Source organism: Trematomus bernacchii, unplaced genomic scaffold (genome assembly GCF_902827165.1).
Source record: "Trematomus bernacchii unplaced genomic scaffold, fTreBer1.1, whole genome shotgun sequence".
NCBI lineage: Eukaryota > Metazoa > Chordata > Actinopteri > Perciformes > Nototheniidae > Trematomus > Trematomus bernacchii.
In genome coordinates this window covers 1,193,002-1,214,325 of record NW_022987580.1, presented here as the reverse complement: position 1 = coordinate 1,214,325, position 21,324 = coordinate 1,193,002, and the positions used below count along the sequence as shown (strand labels likewise).

The 21,324-nt window shown below is 41.1% G+C and overlaps 1 protein-coding gene across 5 annotated transcripts in view; it reads right to left on the bottom strand.

Annotated features, from left to right (window-relative positions):
- The window catches only part of LOC117479889 (cell adhesion molecule 1-like), a 480,032-nt gene that overhangs the window by 39,794 nt on the left and 418,914 nt on the right, over window positions 1–21,324 (bottom strand). For 2 of the 5 annotated variants that reach the window (XM_034126999.1, XM_034127000.1), the window contains 2 exons: window positions 15,539–15,628; window positions 7,354–7,386 (listed from right to left, as the gene is read on the bottom strand). The exons of 1 other annotated variant lie outside the window; for it this stretch is intronic. In XM_034126999.1, the coding sequence (XP_033982890.1) occupies window positions 7,354–7,386; window positions 15,539–15,628 (123 nt within the window). The remainder of the gene's footprint in view (window positions 1–7,353; window positions 7,387–15,538; window positions 15,629–21,324) is intronic. 2 more of the 5 variants (XM_034127001.1, XM_034127002.1) reach the window with 2 other exon arrangements.

The following is a 21,324-nucleotide window of genomic DNA, read 5'->3' as shown; positions in this document are numbered from 1 at the left end:
GATGCTGTTTGAGAAACCAATGAGAGTTTGGAACATTGAACAATGTACATCTATTCTAGTAGACCTCAACAATGGAAATATGATCAGTAGAAATGGCCGTGACATGGGACCTTTAAGCGAACAGTTGTCATCACATAGAGTTCAACGCTTACTTTAAAATTGTAGAAGCGATACAGAGAATTGGAAAAAGAATGACAATGATTTAGGGATAGTTTTTTTCCATTAGCGGGAAGACCATTTCATGTGTGATGAAGTTCCTTTTGCAAAGAGAGAGAAAGAGATAGGCTCTTAATGGATTTGCACCTCTAAAAGATAAAACAAAAGCTGTATTTGAATGAATGTCTCAATGCTGACCTTGAAAACATTTGAAGAGAATGGCATCATCCTATTTCCTTTCTTACAGTAAGATCAACTTCTATAAAAAGCTGGATTTATAGTTTAATCTCCAAAAAGAAAAAAGGCAAAGTGCTTTTCTGAGAGTATTTACCCTTCAAGGAGAAGTGAGTCAAGAAGTAGAAAATGTAATTCGATATGTTGTCAGCTTGTATTTCAGGTTATATGTGCACCAAGTAGCATTTTTAGGCTGTGTTTTGAGTTAAAAACAGGCACAAACACGACAGAAACTGCTTGATATTTCCACTGAAAGCCCGATTTCACATCAGCATAAACCTTGTGGGATTACCGAGTGTTAGTTAATCATATTTAAATATTCGATACAACACCTGAACCCTTCACTAATGTTCATTCACCAAATCACGTATGCATATTAATGAAATCTCATCTCCATCAATGCACCGTGAACATCCATTCATCTGCTGTTCTTTTGCCCTTTACAAATATTTCATGAGTGAAATACTGTCGCTGAATATCAATTAATTTCCCTTCCTTTATTTCCAAACAAATCCAAAAGTTGCTTTTTACACATGAAGCACACACAGCAACATTATCATTTATTTGAAGTGTTTTTTTCTGGCCACCTGCTAAATGTTAGTCGCTCTCTTCCAGCGAGGGTTTTGATCTCTACCAACTCCTGAGGGAAATATCTGCCTGTTTAGCAGCTAAATGCTCCACTATGTTCAGCAGCTCGTCGCTAACTGTCTGTTAGAAGTGTGTGGAGGGATTTGAAAAGCCTTTTTCAGTGTAAACAGCTTCCTTTTGCCTAACACCACACTGACACTCACAATAAAGCTCCTATACGCCCAGAGGTAGGAAGTAACTAAGTACATTTACTCAAGTACTGTACTTAAGGAAAATGTTGAGGTACTTTACTTGAGTATTTCCATTTGATGCTACTTTGTACTTATACTCCACTACATGTATTTAATACCTTTAGTTACTTCACAGATGTGGATGAATGATGTGAAATATAACCAAGTGTTAAATCAGACTTTAGTTCCACCTGGAGTAAATCCACAAGCTACCCTGCAGTATACAAAGTCATTCAAACTAGCTGCACCTTTACCAGCTTTGAGAACACTTTCATGATCAATCATTATAAAACATATCATATATATTATTCTGAAATGGACCAATCTGCACAATGACTACTTTTACTGTACTTTCACTATATTTTGATGAGAATACTTTTCTACTTTTACTTGAGGAACATTTTGAATGCAGGACTTTTACTGTAACAGAGTATTCCTACACTCTGGTACTTCTACTTTTACTCAAGTACAAGATCTGAGTACTTCTACTTTTACTCAAGTACAAGATCTGAGTACTTCTACTTTTACTCCAGTACAAGATCTGAGTACTTCTACATTTACTCAAGTACAAGATCTGAGTACTTCTACTTTTACTCAAGTACAAGATCTGAGTACTTCTACATTTACTCAAGTACAAGATCTGAGTACTTCTACTTTTACTCAAGTACAAGATCTGAGTACTTCTACTTTTACTCAAGTACAAGATCTGAGTACTTCTACTTTTACTCAAGAACAAGACCTGAGTACTTCTACTTTTACTCAAGTACAAGATCTGAGTACTTCTACTTTTACTCCAGTACAAGATCTGAGTACTTCTACTTTTACTCAAGTACAAGATCTGAGTACTTCTACTTTTACTCCAGTACAAGATCTGAGTACTTCTACATTTACTCAAGTACAAGATCTGAGTACTTCTACTTTTACTCAAGTACAAGATCTGAGTACTTCTACATATACTCAAGTACAAGATCTGAGTACTTCTACTTTTACTCAAGTACAAGATCTGAGTACTTCTACTTTTACTCAAGTACAAGATCTGAGTACTTCTACTTTTACTCAAGAACAAGACCTGAGTACTTCTACTTTTACTCAAGTACAAGATCTGAGTACTTCTACTTTTACTCAAGTACAAGACCTGAGTACTTCTACTTTTACTCAAGTACAAGATCTGAGTACTTCTACTTTTACTCCAGTACAAGATCTGAGTACTTCTACTTTTACTCAAGTACAAGATCTGAGTACTTCTACTTTTACTCAAGTACAGGATCTGAGTACTTCTACTTTTACTCAAGTACAAGACCTGAGTACTTCTACTTTTACTCAAGAACAAGACCTGAGTACTTCTACTTTTACTCAAGTACAAGACCTGAGTACTTCTACTTTTACTCAAGTACAAGATCTGAGTACTTCTACTTTTACTCAAGTACAGGATCTGAGTACTTCTACTTTTACTCAAGTACAAGAACCTGAGTACTTCTACTTTTACTCAAGACACAGATCTGAGTACTGCTTCTCCCACCAAATATGATCATCCATTGCAAAACAACTGAAAGAACAAGCCACTAATTTCATGTAAATGTAGCTTTTATGGCAAAATAGGAATTTAGAATAAAGGTAATAAGATGAGATTGAGGATTGAGATGAATGAGAGATGAGATGAGATGAGATGAGAGATGAGAGATGAGATGAGATATGAGAGATGAGATGAGATGAGATGAGATGAGATGAGAGGAGATGAGATGAGATGAGATGAGATGAGATGAGAGATGAGATGAGATGAGAGATGAGATGAGATGAGAGATGGAGATGCTTGAGATGACGCATGAGATAGCAGCTGCGCTGTCGACTTGGCTGCCTGCGCTGCGCTGCCAGCTGCCGCTTGAGCTGCGCTGCGCTGCGCTGCGCTGATATGCGCTGCTACCTGCGCCTGCCGCTTAGATGAGATGAGATGAGATGAGATGTACTTTATTGATCCTAAACTGGGAAATGTTTGCGTTGCAGCAGAATTAAAAACAAGGCAAGTAGAAATGAACAATTCTCAAATGTAAACATCTCAAGATAAAAATAAAACAGCATTAAAAATATACAAGTTGACCGTGAGGTAAAAAAATCGATAATATATAAATAATACCCTATTGAAGGATCAATATTCAGTTAACACAAGATAATTCGATAAGTGCATTTTGTCTGTCTCCATATGAAACCTGATGTGATGCATATTCCTACATATCATTGGGTTAACTCAATAAGCACAAACAGGAGGGTTAATAGGAGCATGTTGCTTACGCTGAAGAACTCTTAAATAAATCATTATGAAACAGTGAGGTCGTTGAACATTTCCTGATGGATCCTTAATGGAAAGTTTGTGATCACGCTTCCGTGAATTTGTCCACACAAATTATGAAACGCCTGCCACGGAAAAATAATGAAAAAAGGGGGTTTTGCAAATTAGACAAAATGAGAAAACGATGCGTATCGTCTTCATTCAAACTAATGAAAACGAGTAAATGAGGTCTATTTCTGCCGGCACACAGAATCATCTGATGCTGTTGATAATAATCTCTCCTGGCTTCAGAGTGGGTTTCAATCCTCTGTGGCACCTTCAGGGAAACCATGTGATTGGTTAGCTGGAGAGACTATTTGGCAAAGTGCAGTTTCAGGGAGAATGAATAGATTTTTCTAAGAGACAAGGATGTTATGCTATGCTTTGGTTTATGCTGTGACAGTGAGGTGGCAGTCGAATAGTGTTTTTGCTTAGCTAGGTTCCTAGTGGAGAGAAAGGGGGGGGAGGGGGGGGGGGGGGGAGTACCTGGAAGTACCGTAATCTGCATCAAGTGAGGCAGACAGTAGTTTGAAACTAAAGAGGTCACCTTCCAGAAACCATACAGGTCTGTGCAAATCTTCTAGCAATCCATTTGGCCAAAGTGGAGGCCAGGAGAAGTGCTCGAGGCATTTCAATAGGGAGGCTGTGGCGCACTGGACTAGTGCGTTGGTGTTGGGATCAGTGGGGCACAGGTTCAAACCCCACTGCAGTCAGCATGTCGTTGTGTCCCTGAGACACTTCACCCCAAAGTGCTCCTGTGGGGATTGCCCACAGTATTGAGTATGTAAGTCCCTTTGGATAAAAGCGTCTAACAAGTGACATGTAATGTCATGTCAATAAAATGTCAAGGGATCACCAAAGTTGGTAGGATCCATCCTCTGGGGCTCTTGGAAGTCAATCCATCCAAAAGATATTTCAGTCTGAACCAATGTGATCACCCAACAAGAACAGGTAACTGGCTCCTAACTGTGATTGAACCATATTTCCAGATGGCCTTTAAGCCAGGGTTGCAGTAAAATGGTCTTTTTTGCTCAGTAAGGATGCTGAAAAGTGGAATGACTTGCAAGTACCTGGAAGTACACAATGAATGTTGGCATAGTTGGGAGGTCAGGAGGTCACCATCCAGAAGCCATAAAGGTCTGTACAACATCTTACAGCAATCCATCTAGCAGAAGTTGAGATGTTCCACAGGAGAAGTGCTCGAGGTGTTTCATCAAATGTCAAGGGATCACCAGAGATGGTAGGTCCCTTTTGGGGCTCTGGGGAAGTCAATGCATCCAAAAAACATCTCCAAAGGTTGAGATATTTCAGTCTAGACCGATGTGGATTTCTGATCAACCAACAAGAACAGGAAACTCGCCGGTGGTTCAAGATGTCCATTATGCAAGGCTTAGGATCGAATAGCCAGAAGTACCACCAGTGTCAGCCACGATAACAGCTGTTTGGATTCTCTAGAGCAGGGGTTTTCAAAGTGTGGGAAGGTGAGCCTCACCTCAGAGAACACAAGAACAGCCGCGACCCCCCTCCCAATTATTATTGCTATTATTATTATTATTGTTGTTGTTGCTATAATGCAGAGGTATTCAATTGCATTTCAAAGAGGTCCAGTGAGAGAACATGTCATTAAATGCTCTGTTTTCACGGTCTACCTTTCTCTTTTTTGAGCACACCATTTGAAATGACTCCGACTGTTTCTCTCCTCTTGTCTCGTCTCTGTGTTTGAATCCATCGTGCTGACTCACTGAATGCACCCATTTGATTGGCTGAGTAGCGTCACCTCCTTAAAACATTAAACAACAACCTTTTAAAACCTTTTTATCATTTTTTAAAAACATTTTTATCATTTTCAACATGGTGGATAAATCCTTATCTGCTCCCGGCAACACACTGAACGTCAACTTTGCCTCCTTCTTACACTCAGCCCTACTTTAGTGGGACAATGAGTCTTTGATGCGCCCAGGCGGATGATGAGGGGACGCAATGTAGAGAGGAATAGACTCAGATCCTCCTCTGGCTGCAGACGTGACCCGTACTGGCTTCTGATCAAAGTCAGTATTATTACAATTCAAATAAAGGGCGGTGCCGGCCGTCAGCGAACCGAGCCGGCTGTCAACGGCCCGCTGACGACCGGCCGTTCTGTGATTCTCCAGAACACAGAGGGCCAGTTCACTGTCTCCTCTCTCACTTTTGGTCACTTCACTGTCTCCTCTCTCACTTTAGGTCCCTTCACTGTCTCCTCTCTCACTTTAGGTCACTTCACTGTCTCCTCTCTCACTTTAGGTCACTTCACTGTCTCCTCTCTCACTTTAGGTCACTTCACTGTCTCCTCTCTCACTTTAGGTCACTTCACTGTCTCCTCTCTCACTTTTGGTCACTTCACTGTCTCCTCTCTCACTTTAGGTCACTTCACTGTCTCCTCTCTCACTTTAGGTCACTTCACTGTCTCCTCTCTCACTTTAGGTCACTTCACGGTCTCCTCTCTCACTTTAGGTCACTTCACTGTCTCCTCTCTCACTTTAGGTCACTTCACTGTCTCCTCTCTCACTTTAGGTCACTTCACTGTCTCCTCTCTCACTTTAGGTCACTTCACTGTCTCCTCTCTCACTTTAGGTCACTTCGCTGTCTCCTCTCTCACTTTAGGTCACTTCGCTGTCTCCTCTCTCACTTTAGGTCACTTCACTGTCTCCTCTCTCACTTTAGGTCACTTCACTGTCTCCTCTCTCACTTTAGGTCACTTCACTGTCTCCTCTCACACTTTAGGTCACTTCACTGTCTCCTCTCTCACTTTAGGTCACTTCACTGTCTCCTCTCTCACTTTAGGTCACTTCACTGTCTCCTCTCTCACTTTAGGTCACTTCACTGTCTCCTCTCTCACTTTAGGTCACTTCACTAAGAATCGATCCATGTTGCCGCTCGCATAAAGTTAGCTGAAGTTAACTAGCTAGATTTCACTGTTTCTCGTTATTTTGTTCTCACGCTGCGTCTCCCCTGAAGCTCTCTGGCGGCCCCCCGGGGAGACGCGCCTCACTCTTTGAAAACCGCTGCTCTAGATGATAGGAAAGGAGCTTCATTACTTCCTTTATAACCTCCTTAGCTAAGGATACACTGGACCATCCTTTAGGAAAGTAAAGGAGAACATGGTGACCCATAGTACCTTGCATCGGCGACATCGGACGTTCAAGGGAACAACCGATCGTGACCGACAAATGCAGATCATGAAAGTTACAGTGCTTATTGAACCTCAAGTAGAGTTTCATAGTTCTTACTGAGTTGTGATGGGTGTCTCAAACTATTTTTCAACATGTTTGAATGGTGATATGCACTGTATTAGATGTGGAGGGCTAACAAATTAAGCAAATACGTTGCAAAAAGTACAATTTATTCAAATATTTTCAAGCAATCAAACTAATTGTGGATAATTCGGAGTGGACAGGAGAGTGAGAAACCATTTCATTTCAAGTTCAACCTTGGTATTGAGGAATATAGCTTTCACTGTCGTCTTTTTTGAATTGAATACATACTGTATTTCCTAAGTCCTGATGAATTCTCCTTCACATCTTTACTTAAACTCATGACCTTTTTGTAAGGAAAAGACAATACCTGATTTTTTGGGGGCGATTCGACCAAAAGCCTAGAAACATCTTTGTGGCACAATTAAAGCAACAGAAACAACATTTAGCCTGCTACATGTAGCACATATAGCTTGGGGGGGTCAGGTCGATCAACACATGACATTTCCACTGTGTAAAAGTAAGCATGCTGCAGAGAAGAGCTTAAAAACAAACAAAAAAAAGACATAAAGAGGAAAGTAGAGATACCAACCATGAGCTGCAGGTTCAGTGCTGGGCGTAGTGTCTGAACACAAGGAGAGGAGGTGTGGAACAGAAGGAACAGCATGCAAATAAAGGGGAAATGGGGGGGGGGGGGGGGGGGGAGGGAGGAGGGAGGGAGAAAACAAATGACACCCATAAGCAAGCATTCAGAAGACCAGAACATGACACAGACATAAGGCTTAAGGGAAATCAAAGGGAACCAAAGGCAGTGCAGAGATAAACATAAGCTTACACACAAATACACACAAATACACTGTCACTGTGCACACCGGACGCTATACAGTAAGAGGGGGGGGGGGGGGGGGGGGGGGGGGGGGGGGGGGGGGGGGGGGGGGGGGAGTACTGCTTGAAGAGATATTGAGAGGGTATTATCATGTGGTTTAGAGACATGACAAAGTATCAAGAGAAGTTTAAACAAAGGAAGGAAGTTCAGTGTTTTGATGGCATGGTATGGGTTACAGACTTAGAAGAAATGTTCTGCTGTCCTCTCCTGCTGATGTTCAGGTGTATATCAGTATGTAGTGTCTCTACTTTAAAGAGTCCTCTCCTGCTGATGTTCAGGTGTATATCAGTATGTAGTGTCTCTACTTTAAAGAGTCCTCTCCTGCTGATGTTCAGGTGTATATCAGTATGTAGTGTCTCTACTTTAAAGAGTCCTCTCCTGCTGATGTTCAGGTGTATATCAGTATGTAGTGTCTCTACTTTAAGAGTCCTCTCCTGCTGATGTTCAGGTGTATATCAGTATGTAGTGTCTCTACTTTAAAGAGTCCTCTCCTGCTGATGTTCAGGGTGTATATCAGTATGTAGTGTCTCTACTTTAAAGAGTCCTCTCTTGCTGATGTTCAGGTGTGTATCAGTATGTAGTGTCTCTACTTTAAAGAGTCCTCTCCTGCTGATGTTCAGGTGTATATCAGTATGTAGTGTCTCTACTTTAAAGAGTCCTCTCCTGCTGATGTTCAGGTGTATATCAGTATGTAGTGTCTCTACTTTAAAGAGTCCTCTCCTGCTGATGTTCAGGTGTATATCAGTATGTAGTGTCTCTACTTTAAAGAGTCCTCTCCTGTTCAGGTGTATATCAGTATGTAGTGTCTCTACTTTAAAGAGTCCTCTCCTGCTGATGTTCAGGTGTATATCAGTATGTAGTGTCTCTACTTTAAAGAGTCCTCTCCTGCTGATGTTCAGATGTATATCAGTATGTAGTGTCTCTACTTTAAAGAGTCCTCTCCTGCTGATGTTCAGGTGTATATCAATATGTAGAGTCTCTACTTTAAAGAGTCCTCTCCTGCTGATGTTCAGGTGTATATCAGTAGTGACTCTACTTTAAAGAGTCCTCTCCTGCTGATGTTCAGGTGTATATCAGTATGTAGTGTCTCTACTTTAAAGAGTCCTCTCCTGCTGATGTTCAGGTGTATATCAGTATGTAGTGTCTCTACTTTAAAGAGTCCTCTCTTGCTGATGTTCAGGTGTATATCAGTATGTAGTGTCTCTACTTTAAAGAGTCCTCCCCTGCTGATGTTCAGGTGTATATCAGTATGTAGTGTCTCTACTTTAAAGAGTCCTCTCCCTGCTGATGTTCAGGTGTATATCAGTATGTAGTGTCTCTACTTTAAAGAGTCCTCCCCTGCTGATGTTCAGGTGTATATCAGTATGTAGTGTCTCTACTTTAAAGAGTCCTCCCCTGCTGATGTTCAGGTGTATTTCAGTATGTAGTGTCTCTACTTTAAAGAGTCCTCTCCTGCTGATGTTCAGGTGTATATCAGTATGTAGAGTCTCTACTTTAAAGAGTCCTCTCTTGCTGATGTTCAGGTGTATATCAGTATGTAGTGTATCTACTTTAAAGAGTCCTCTCCTGATGATGTTCAGGTGTATATCAGTATGTAGTGTCTCTACTTTAAAGAGTCCTCTCCTGCTGATGTTCAGGTGTATATCAGTATGTAGTGTCTCTACTTTAAAGAGTCCTCTCCTGCTGATGTTCAGGTGTATATCAGTATGTAGTGTCTCTACTTTAAAGAGTCCTCTCCTGCTGATGTTCAGGTGTATATCAGTGTGTAGTGTCTCTACTTTAAAGAGTCCTCTCCTGCTGATGTTCAGGTGTATATCAGTATGTAGTGTCTCTACTTTAAAGAGTCCTCTCCTGCTGATGTTCAGGTGTATATCAGTATGTAGTGTCTCTACTTTAAAGAGTCCTCTCCTGCTGATGTTCAGGTGTATATCAGTATGTAGAGTCTCTACTTTAAAGAGTAAACAAAGGGGTCAAATGGAGGCGTTTTTACCATTGACATGCACTAAAACGTATAGAACACACTACAGGAAAGGGGAAACCCACATGAAGTATCATAGGACCCCTTTAAAGTATAAATGGACATGATCATCAGATTGAATATGTACATTTCAGATGCTGTTGGATGACATCTGACAAGCTCTTTGAAGCATACTTCCTCTAAAAAAGCTCCATAGATGTTACATCTGTGTTCAAACTGCTTCACCAGTTCTGTCAGAAACACAGATGGTCAGGAGGAAAGACAGCAAACATGTTCAGAAGCTTTTTATCTGAGGATCTAACTTGCATCTTGTGTTTTGAATTTACCCAATGTATATAAAAGTATGTAGGTTACCTAGATTGATATCAGCTTTTCCCCAAAGGCATCTCGTGAGATAAGATGCATTGATTTATGTTGATTTGGTATTAGACCTAAGCAATGAACAAAACAGAGACGAATGAAGCTGGACCAGGTGCAGATGGGATGTATTATAACTCCCAATTAGTGTACAAACTAAAGGAACAAACTGAAGCATTGATCAGACCTAAAACAAATGACTTTTTCTTCCAATGGTGCTTGATCAAAAACATCTCTTTCTAAATGTTTTGAGTAAAGCATCAAAGTGCCAACTGGTAATCCAGTATAAGTGCTGAAATTAATTAGAAACTCATGAAAGCAACATTTTGTCTTATCTTTAAAAACACATCACAACAGATCACGCTCAGATAGGACAGTTTCAATGGCTGCCAACAGTGTAAATGTACATTAGTGTTCCTCACGTCACTTTGTCCTTTTGTCTCAGCGGAGACATTGGGAAGGGCCAGAAAGCCATTAATGGCGCATTTCCACTACACGGCCTCGCTCGGCCTGGCTCGGTATGGCTAGGCTCGGTATGGCTAGGCCTCGTTAGGACTGGCTCACTTTATGGCTCATTTCCATTACAGTTTAGGAACTGGGGTAGTATCTATGGTAACGCAGTGTAGGCGGAGCCGTGACGTCATCTTCAATGAGAACCCCAGAAAAACAACACAGCCGTTAGCAGTTAGCACTCAGAGCTCACAGCTCCTCATATCTGTTCAGAAACTAGACAACAGTTAAACAAGTACAAACCACAGACTGCCTGTGTCATGGTGAATACAGTCGCTGCTTTATTTATGTCTGTATAGGCCGTTGTTGTGAGTGTGGACGGTCGGAGCATATACTGCGTTAGCTTAGCCAATCTCCATTCAGAAAACACGCATTTTAAAAGGTTTTTCGCCTGCCGTCTGTCTGCAGACTTGACAAAGCATTAATTCATGGTTTTTACTAACCGGTATCAGTATGTTGTTACTTCATCATTTTGAAACGTGTATTACAATTAAATCACGGTCAAATATGTCCATCTTGTTGTAGTTGTAGCCCCCTTGCCAGCGATGCTCTCTCTAGTTTAGCATACTCAGCCCGACTCAGCCTCGTTGTCTCTGGCCCTAGACCCGCGATTTTATGAGGCCAGAAAAACTGTGAATTAGGACCCGCTAGCCGGTACTAGGCCAAGTGGAAACGCAACCAAAAACGGGCCCCGCACGGCTTGGCACGCTTAAAGCGAGCTCCGCGCTGCAGTGGAAACGCGCCATAAGACTCAGAGGGATGTTTGTGAGAGAGGATTGTGCTCAGAGGGTCAGGGACGATCTCACAATGGAAGACTTTCAGGATGACACAGAACTCTGAGGACACGTTTACCTACAAGGTCCTCGAGTCGTGATGGGTTTGAACTTTTCTCGATGTTGTCCATTTGGAACTGTCAACAGCCCGTATCAATGGGACGAAACAGAGATTCTCTCCCTTTCTTGCCATGTGGGACCATTCAATATGTCCGCGCTGAGTGATTGACTGTCAATTTTTAAACAGCTTTCTCCTCTCCTCCCCCTCCATCTCTGGCTCCACAGTTCAACAGTGTCCTCGCTGACATCGGCTCCATAACTAGTCTCCACGCTTCCCATGAGCCCTTTGGTGACCTGCCGCGCCGCGACATCCAGAGATAACTGCGTGCCAATCATAATTGTATTGGGAGAAATGGATTAGGAGGATCCCCCGCCGAGCAGCAACCCGCTGGCAACTAGATTACTTTTTGGTTGGATCCACTTTCTAACACCGACCGTCCGTACTTCAGCTTCAGTTTGTCATTTCCCACGTTTCCCAGAGTGCCCCCACAGAGCTGTGTTGATAGAGAAGCTGACATCTCTCTTTCACTTCAACAATAGACTCCTCTCTGCGGCAACTGTTAGCTTATTATTCAAGATGTTGCCTTTTCATTTTGTTTCTTGTGTCACTTTAACATGAGAGTGAAGCAAAGAAACAAACAATGAATCTTAAATGTAAGATGTGCAACTGTGCTGGTTGTTAATTGAGCCTCAGGGATGTAAATATTGGAACCATAAACTAACAAACTAAATAATATGGTAAATGGACTGTACTAATATAACGCGTTATCCAGTCTCTTCGACCCCTCAAAGCGCTTCACATACTACGAGTCGTTCACACCTCATTCATGCAGAGCCACTTGCTCTAGGCAAGCTCACACACACACACACACACTCACACACACACACACACACACACACACACACCACACACACACACACACACACACACACACACACACACACACACACACACACACACACACACACACACACACACACACACACACACACACACACACACACACACACACACACACACACACACACACACACACACACACACACACACACACACACACACACACACACACACACACACACACACTGTGACGTGGTGCAGACATGAACACGTTTGGTGATCATCCGACTTTACAATCCGCCCATACATCAGGTTGTGTTTTAGTTCACAATCAAACTAGTAAATATGAGAAGCGTGAACGTTGGTCTGAACAAGGAGCATTGTTTATTCCAAATTGGTGAAGAATTAGTGGTTTCTTGATCAAATAGATGGAGACAAAGTATTTGCAGGCCTTTGGCTAAATGGGGACTTCGGTGCAAATGGACAACGTTCCTTTATATCAAATGAAAATGGGAAATGGCTCCAGGGGTTTTTATTTTTTGTTGGCTTAACGATTTGAGTTAGTCAAATAGTGTTGAAGGGGGAAGTTTAATGCTGGATTCCTAATAAAGTCAGCAGAGCATTTGTACTTCATTACTGTTGGACTCCCTACGACTGAAATGATGCTAAACTGAGCAGAGAGGGCAGCACAAAAGGTTTCTTTACAAGTAAAATCTCTTTCACACGGACAGAAGAAAAGGATAAAACCCACGGGAAAAAAACATATTTAGAAAGGAGACGAATAACAAGTGCCTGTAAATGGAAAATTACGAATAAATCCACATTTTAGGAGCTGGTCAGCAAAAGATATCTCCATTTTGTTATGAAGGAAAATAGCCCTTTTAGTAATTTCCACATGTCACTTTCTGCTTAAGAGCCATGGTTCGGGCTCTAGATGTTTTAAAGTGCTCTCTTCTGTCTCTCTAATGGGTAACTGATAAAAAAATAAACAAAACTCAAACTGCTCTGATGGAGTCATGTGGCGGTGTAAATGAAATCAACTGGCAGAGCGTAATATGGCCGTATGAATGTGCTGCCTTCAATCTATACACACAGTAATGATGGAGAGCCCCTGATGGTGGAAAGCAAAGAGAGGACATCTGGCAGAAAGGGAAAGTGTTTTGTTTTTAAAATGATGGCACTGAACACCACAGGTTTGCTTCATCAGGTGGAGAGCGGAGTGTCCTATTGGTGGTGAAAGAAAAGCTGTAAAATAGCAATAACATTATAAGGAAATAGTTCAATCGGGAGAATCATTGTCTGTATGTGACTTACTCTGGTGTCTCTGCTGTGACGTGCTCACATGCTCTAATGTGTTGGAGCACTAGCCAATAGAAGCAGGAGACACTACATACTGATATACACCTGAGCAGGAGAGGACTCTTTAAAGTAGAGACACTACATACTGATATACACCTGAACATCAGCAGGAGAGGACTCTTTAAAGTAGAGACACTACATACTGATATACACCTGAACATCAGCAGGAGAGGACTCTTTAAAGTAGAGACACTACATACTGATATACACCTGAACAGGAGAGGACTCTTTAAAGTAGAGACACTACATACTGATATACACCTGAGCAGGAGAGGACTCTTTAAAGTAGAGACACTACATACTGATATACACCTGAGCAGGAGAGGACTCTTTAAAGTAGAGACACTACATACTGATATACACCTGAACATCAGCAGGAGAGGACTCTTTAAAGTAGAGACACTACATACTGATATACACCTGAACATCAGCAGGAGAGGACTCTTTAAAGTAGAGACACTACATACTGATATACACCTGAGCAGGAGAGGACTCTTTAAAGTAGAGACACTACATACTGATATACACCTGAGCAGGAGAGGACTCTTTAAAGTAGAGACACTACATACTGATATACACCTGAACATCAGCAGGAGAGGACTCTTTAAAGTAGAGACACTACATACTGATATACACCTGAGCAGGAGAGGACTCTTTAAAGTAGAGACACTACATACTGATATACACCTGAACATCAGCAGGAGAGGACTCTTTAAAGTAGAGACACTACATACTGATATACACCTGAGCAGGAGAGGACTCTTTAAAGTAGAGACACTACATACTGATATACACCTGAGCAGGAGAGGACTCTTTAAAGTAGAGACACTACATACTGATATACACCTGAACATCAGCAGGAGAGGACTCTTTAAAGTAGAGACACTACATACTGATATACACCTGAACATCAGCAGGAGAGGACTCTTTAAAGTAGAGACACTACATACTGATATACACCTGAACATCAGCAGGAGAGGACTCTTTAAAGTAAAGACACTACATACTGATATACACCTGAACATCAGCAGGAGAGGACTCTTTAAAGTAGAGACACTACATACTGATATACACCTGAAAATGAGCAGAATACGGCTCCTTAAATTTCTCCAAGGAGAAAAGTTGGTGATTTATTTTCTTACAAACAGAAGTTTTCTTTGGTAAAATGTCTGAAAAAATTCAAAATGAACACTATCGTTGATTGACTGATTAACAAATAACGTGCGAATAATCTCCAGCATTATATTCTACCTTTACAGTGAGCGGTATTCTCTGCAGGCGTATTATCGGCAGAGCGTGAATCAGCCGGGATAAAAAGGCCCGAGGCGCAGCAGCCATCAATCAGCCGGCACAGATACGCATTCTCTTTAATGCAATCCGATGTGATAATCAAGCACAATGCCGGTGATTTCTGCGGACTCGGGAGATTTGTTCCGATTGAGCGGTCCGTCAGAGAGGCTTTGATTGCTTCTGGAGCTCGGGATGATTTCTGACTCCAGGCATAAAGTGATGTTTTCTATCTGCCCTTCCTTTGGAGAATTACACTCACAATAGTTCTGCTTCTGAAAGAGCAAGATAACATTTGCTTGTTTGAAAAGAGGGCCCTAATTTTCAAGTGTTATTGTTCTTCCTCGCTGCCCCCTCCTCTTCCCTAAAACCAACCTAGAGGATGATCCTTATAATTTACTTTGTGCATGAGAGATGAGCTTCATCTAAAAGGCATTTCTCGTTCATGCAGTCACTACATTTTCTCTTGTATTTGTTTTGGCATTTCTTGTGATTTGGGCGATAATACATTTTGATTTGATTTGATTTGAATACAAGTTATATATAGAATAACATTTGAAACAATTAATACAAATAAAAAAAGGGTGTATAACAGAAATGAACCACGATGAGTGGCGCTGCACATGAACATGAAGAATGATTGAAGGGTGTGTGTTGGGTAAGGGTGCACACTCACACACAGATAAAAGAGTGTGTGTGTGTGTGTGTGTGTGGGGGATACTGTACCTTGGTTGGCCTCGGGGAGGGAGATGGTGGAGGAGATGGTGGTGGTGGAGGTGGAGGCGGTGGTGGGTTTAGGGGTAGTGGTGGGAGCATCTGGATGAGAGGACACACACACACACACACACACACACACACACACACACACACACACACACATACACATACACACACACACACACACACACACACAAACACACACACACACAACACCAACACATCACACACACACACACACAAACACAAACACCACAAGACACAGGGGGGAAGGAACAAAATGAGTAAAAAAAGCCATGACGATAAAAGTAAATTCAGTGTGATGGCGACGGCTATCTGCCTGATGTAACGATCCCCCCCCAGGCAGCAGTGTGTGTGTGTGTGTTTGGGGTGTGTGTGGGTGTGTGATTTCAAGGGGGCGGGCTGAAGACCTTTTGATGGAATTTGGGTGACTGGCAGTGCATTACATATTGTTCTCACTGCGACCCATCATCTGCTCTTACAGACGTCTCGGGGATAGACACTCTGTTTTATTAATGTGGGCTCACGCGCAACAGATTGCATGAACAGTTTCACCTAATTCTATTATATTCTGTTACTCACGTCCTTTATTTTTATATTTATTGTTTGTGTTCCCTGTCCTTGTTATTATTGTCATATAAATTAATTGTAATAGTTATATCTAAATAATATTAAATCATAAATGACAACAATGCTAATATTGTTGTCATAAGTTATATAAACAATTAATGAAATCAAATAACATTAAAATAATAATAATAATAATATTAATAATAATAATAATAATAATAATAATAATAATAATAATAATAATAATAATTATAATAATAATAATAATAATAATAATAATAATTATAATAATAATAATAATTATAATACATAATAATAATGACATAATAATAAAATAATAATAATAATAATAATTATAATAATAATTATAATAATAATAATAATAATTATAATAATAATAATAATAATAATAATGAATAACCAAGCATCTTGCTAATTGTTGTTAGAAGTAATCATTTAAGATCTTATGAACACCAGCTGCTGTTGTTCATAGCTCATTGTGTGCATTATTAATATCGCCAAGGAGAAAACTTGGTGAGAAAAAAAATAAAATATGGATGGATAAAATTAAAACATAACAACACAATACATAAATGAACACAACAACAGAAGGAGGGACCAATCACACATAAAACCAGCCCTAAAGCAGGGACAATATCCCACGGCTTCTCTTTTATACTTCATTATCCGGGGGAGACTCCCCACCCTGGAAACGTCCAGAGGGAGTTATCAAAAGTGACATTTCCCTTGTTGAAGTGGCAGCTGCACTGATATGAAGCCGCGGGCAGTGCTGATGCTTAAACACCCCCCATGCTGCTCTGATTGCCTGGACTGAAAACACATTCATAAAAGGTGCTGGAAAAATAAGTTTTTCATAGGTAGGAAGGACACACGTTAGTGACATATAGGTGCTATAGGAAGGAAAGGAAAGGAGGGAAGAGGAGGCAGGAGAGGTGAACTGTTAGGAGCAGTGTGGAAGTAAAGTAGAAATACTAAGATGTAGTGTCTCTACATGTCTTCATGCTTTAATGTTCAAAAAGCTCTTTATTTTTCTCATACTGCTTGCTCTGTTGTGATTGGTCAACAGCTTAGAGATGTCCCGCCCCTAAGCCCATCACGTACAATGTGTTGTTGTTCCATAATGATGTCTCTTTGGAAGCGCTGCTATTGGCTCAGCTCTACAACACATTGGTTTTGATAGGCTAAGGGGCGGGACATCACTAAGCGGTTGACCAATGACAGATAACAGAGCCGTCCAGCTAACCAATCAGAGCAGACTGGGCTCTGGTTTCAGACAGAGGGTGAAAAGAGGTGCAGTATGAGAAAAATAAAGAGCTTTTTGGACATTAAAGCATGGAGACATGTCAGAGTGATGTTCTACAAGATGAATGCCACTAAAACCAACTTAGTAGATTCTGTAATGAGTTAAACTAAAATGAGATACAACTAAAAATGCAATTCATCCCAAACCCACACTGATAAATACACACTACAAGTTTTCTTGACGCTTGTAGAGCAAGATGTCTTCCCTCAGGGTGTGGAGGTTGTTTCTCGTTTGGAAAGAAGTCTTCCCTGAGGGCACAAGTTGCTGCACAAATCTGTTCATAATTGTTATTTTAGAAATCTATTTCATGTGCTGGAGTTTAAGTCATTTCAAAACAAGGCAGAGAGGTCCGTGAAGCTGCTCAGAACTCCGCCTGAAGCACTTTTCTAAAATGCTAATGAAGGCCTTCAGGTGATCTGGATCACTATCCAAACTCTGAAATGTTTTTAATCTAACAACAATCCAATTGTTTCAGAGACAACCTTGACAAAACAAAAGGCGGTACGGAGCGATGCGGGGGGGGGGGTGATCCGTTGGGGGATTGGCTGGAGGATGAATCTGAAAAGTTTCATAAGGGGTTACAAGGACTGAGAAACGGCCCTGAACTCTGACCCAACTTTTTACTTTGAGCACCAGCGCTATATAAATGCAATGTATTATTATTTTATTATTAACAACTACAACAATTAGGACGCCCACATGTGTGAGCCATGGATATATAACAAGGACTGGACAAAGCATCTGAGGCGGGACCCGTTAACTCCTTTGTGGTGCAGAAGCCAAAAGGGCCTAACAAAAATACCTGGATTAACCGTAGATATAGAAGCGAGAGTGTTACGTAGTGATGTCACTATGTTCAGGAAGTAAACAAAGCAGTAGCATCAATAGGACTTAGGCGGGGGAATTCCAATCCACAGTGGTGCAAAAAGCTAAAATGGCCAATTGAGGGCGGCTGTGGCTCAGTGGAAAGAGTGCTGGACTTCAAATCAGGGGGTACCAAGTTCGAGTCCCACTGCAGTCAGCATGTCGTTGTGTCCCTGAGACACTTCACCCTTTGCTCCTGTGGGGATTGTCCACGGTACTGAATGTATGTAAGTCGCTTTGGATAAAAGCGTCTAAAACACCTGGATCAACCCTTAGTTTTTGGGCGGTCTTCCACATCTACAGAGACCAAGCGTACTTAAAGAGTCGAGACAAACTCCCATTAGAGGGAACACAGGGAATTTAGCCTTTGCAGACCATTTACATGCACTAAAACCCAAAGAACACACTAAAGGAAAGGGGAAACCCCCAAAAAGCCTCTTTATGTAAAACAAGCTTATTATAAATTCAGCTGAAACACAGATGGCCGCTGCTCCACTGGTTCCACACACACTTCAGAGCCTCTAAACTCCAGCTCGGGGTGGTGCTGTCTAATTGTTTGTATCTCTTCATGAACTGCGAGGGTCCAGCAGATGTTTGGGATCATCAGTGACAACAACTCATTAAAAAGTTAGCAGTAAAACGATAAAAATATCCAAATGTATGCTTCACTTTCTCCTCCTGGTGCTTCACAGAAATGGAGCGTATTGACTCTCAGAGTGTTTTGCTCCCGCTGAGTCGCCAGGCGTTTCTCTGATGAGGATTATGAATCAGCATTTCTGAATCACCGGAGCAGGACGGCATGAAGCGCCGACTCACTGCCTCCAGATCTGCTGAGTTTAAGGAGAAATACTACAAAACCCTGCAGGTAATTGCACCAAATATTAATATACCTGGGGAGTAGGTGCCTCGCTTCTGATTCATGGAACCGGTGTTTAACTCATGTGCTGAAAATACTTTATTTTACATTAGATATTCTTTATTTTCCAGTCAGGATTATTGCTTTACTGATAAAGTTAACGTGTTAAGACACAGAAACGGCCTTTAGCTTGTCAAATAAATATGTATGTGTTAATGTTAACAAGCTAAAACAACATTTAACAACCAAAAAACTAGCATTTTTCCACAGTAAATATCCATTTTGGACATAAATACAGTGTGCATTGCGGTCAACATTGAGTGGTAGTTTGGGTGCAATCAAATCCAATCAATTTGAGAGGACAAGCCCCTCCGACATAAAGCTCTGACGCTCAGAATATGACTGATCGTACAGAAATGCTAAAATCCCTCTGCAGTGACAGAAATTGAAGAAACCCAAAGTGTTTAAAATTCACCAGACGGAGACCGAACTCAAAACTTGCAAATTTGTTTTGAGAGTGATGAATGACTTTTCCTCCTCCAAACATTTTACACCAGCAATTTCTCTTCCACTCAAGAGCAACTTCAGCAAACTAAGAGGCCTCGCAGCTTCGAGGGAGATGTTTTTGGGACACTTTGCACCTCCTGGAAGAAAATGCTGGATGCCACTTAAGAAGCTAACTTGTGGAGAAAGTAGCGCTTGACTTAATAGAGAAGAAGAAGAAGAAGTGTAGAGTAAGTACTGAGAGCTACAGGTTCACTGGGAATGCTGCTGAGCAATAACAGGAGCAAGAGGCGGCCTGTAAACAACTTTAAAAAGACCCTCTGCACTTGGAAACACTTCAACATGTTTGTGTTTTCTCACCCCGCGAAGTGAGAGGCAGTGAGGGAACTGTAAGAGTGTCAGACAGACTCGCCATCACTTCTACATTCTTCTAACACTGCTGAGTTGCATACGCGATTCTGATTGGTCGATTTGGACATTCTGGAGTTCTGTTATTTTTCAAGAACAGACCGTTGCTAAGGAGAACAGACCGTTGCTAAGGAGGATCAAGGGACTGTGTGCAGTCATATCAATCCGCAGAAAGGTTAATATATCATGTCAGCCGTGGACACAATATTATTATATTTTGGAATAATACAACACTTATGAGTACTTATACTTTAATGTTGTTTTGCTAATAATACTTCTGTACTTAAGTAACATTTTGTACTACCAACTTGGGGGTATTTTAACTTGGAAGCCAATATTGTACTTTTTAGAGGCAGTGATGGAATGTAATGAAGTACATTGCACTTAAAGTACAACCTTAACCCTCGTGTTGTCTTCGGGTCAAATCTGACCCATTTACTACTTTCATCCATCATAACTTTTTTGTTTTACATTCGATTGCATTCAGGCTTTATGATATCCTTCACAGAAGATATTTGAACATATACAATTGATGATCACCACGTTCATTGAGTTTTGGATGATTTAGTCAACTTTAGTCAAAAATGACCGCCATAAAGAAAAGGAATTAGTAACCATCCGGATCAGATCACACACACACACACACACACACACACACACACACACACACACACACACACACACACACACACACACACACACACACACACACACACACACACACACACACACACACACACACACACACACACACACACACACACACACACACACACCTATTTGACACATTTCCCGCTCTTATGTGCCCACCCCCCACATGGATCACACCTGGCACACGCAATACCTGTTCAGTGTCTGTTCTTTGTATATGTACTGCAGTGTTTCATGTATACCAGGAGTCTGATACAATAGTTACAGTTTGAAAGAGTGTTCAATGAAATGTGGTGATGATTAATGGTTTTTGTGTTAATGTAATAGCAGTTAAAACAGGACCGGTCAAACACCAAAGTAAGGGGGGGGGGGGAACAAAGACAATAGGAGGGTTAAGGTACTTGTACTTTAAAATATTTGTATTTTATGCTACTTTATGCTTGTACTTAACAACATTATGGAAGCCTATTTTTTTACTTTTTAGCCTTACACCATTACATTTATTTATCTGACAGCTTCCAAAAATAAAATCATCATTAGCATATCATTATAGGTGAATATAATTGGCAGGAGTATTCAAGTAATTGAAATTAGCTC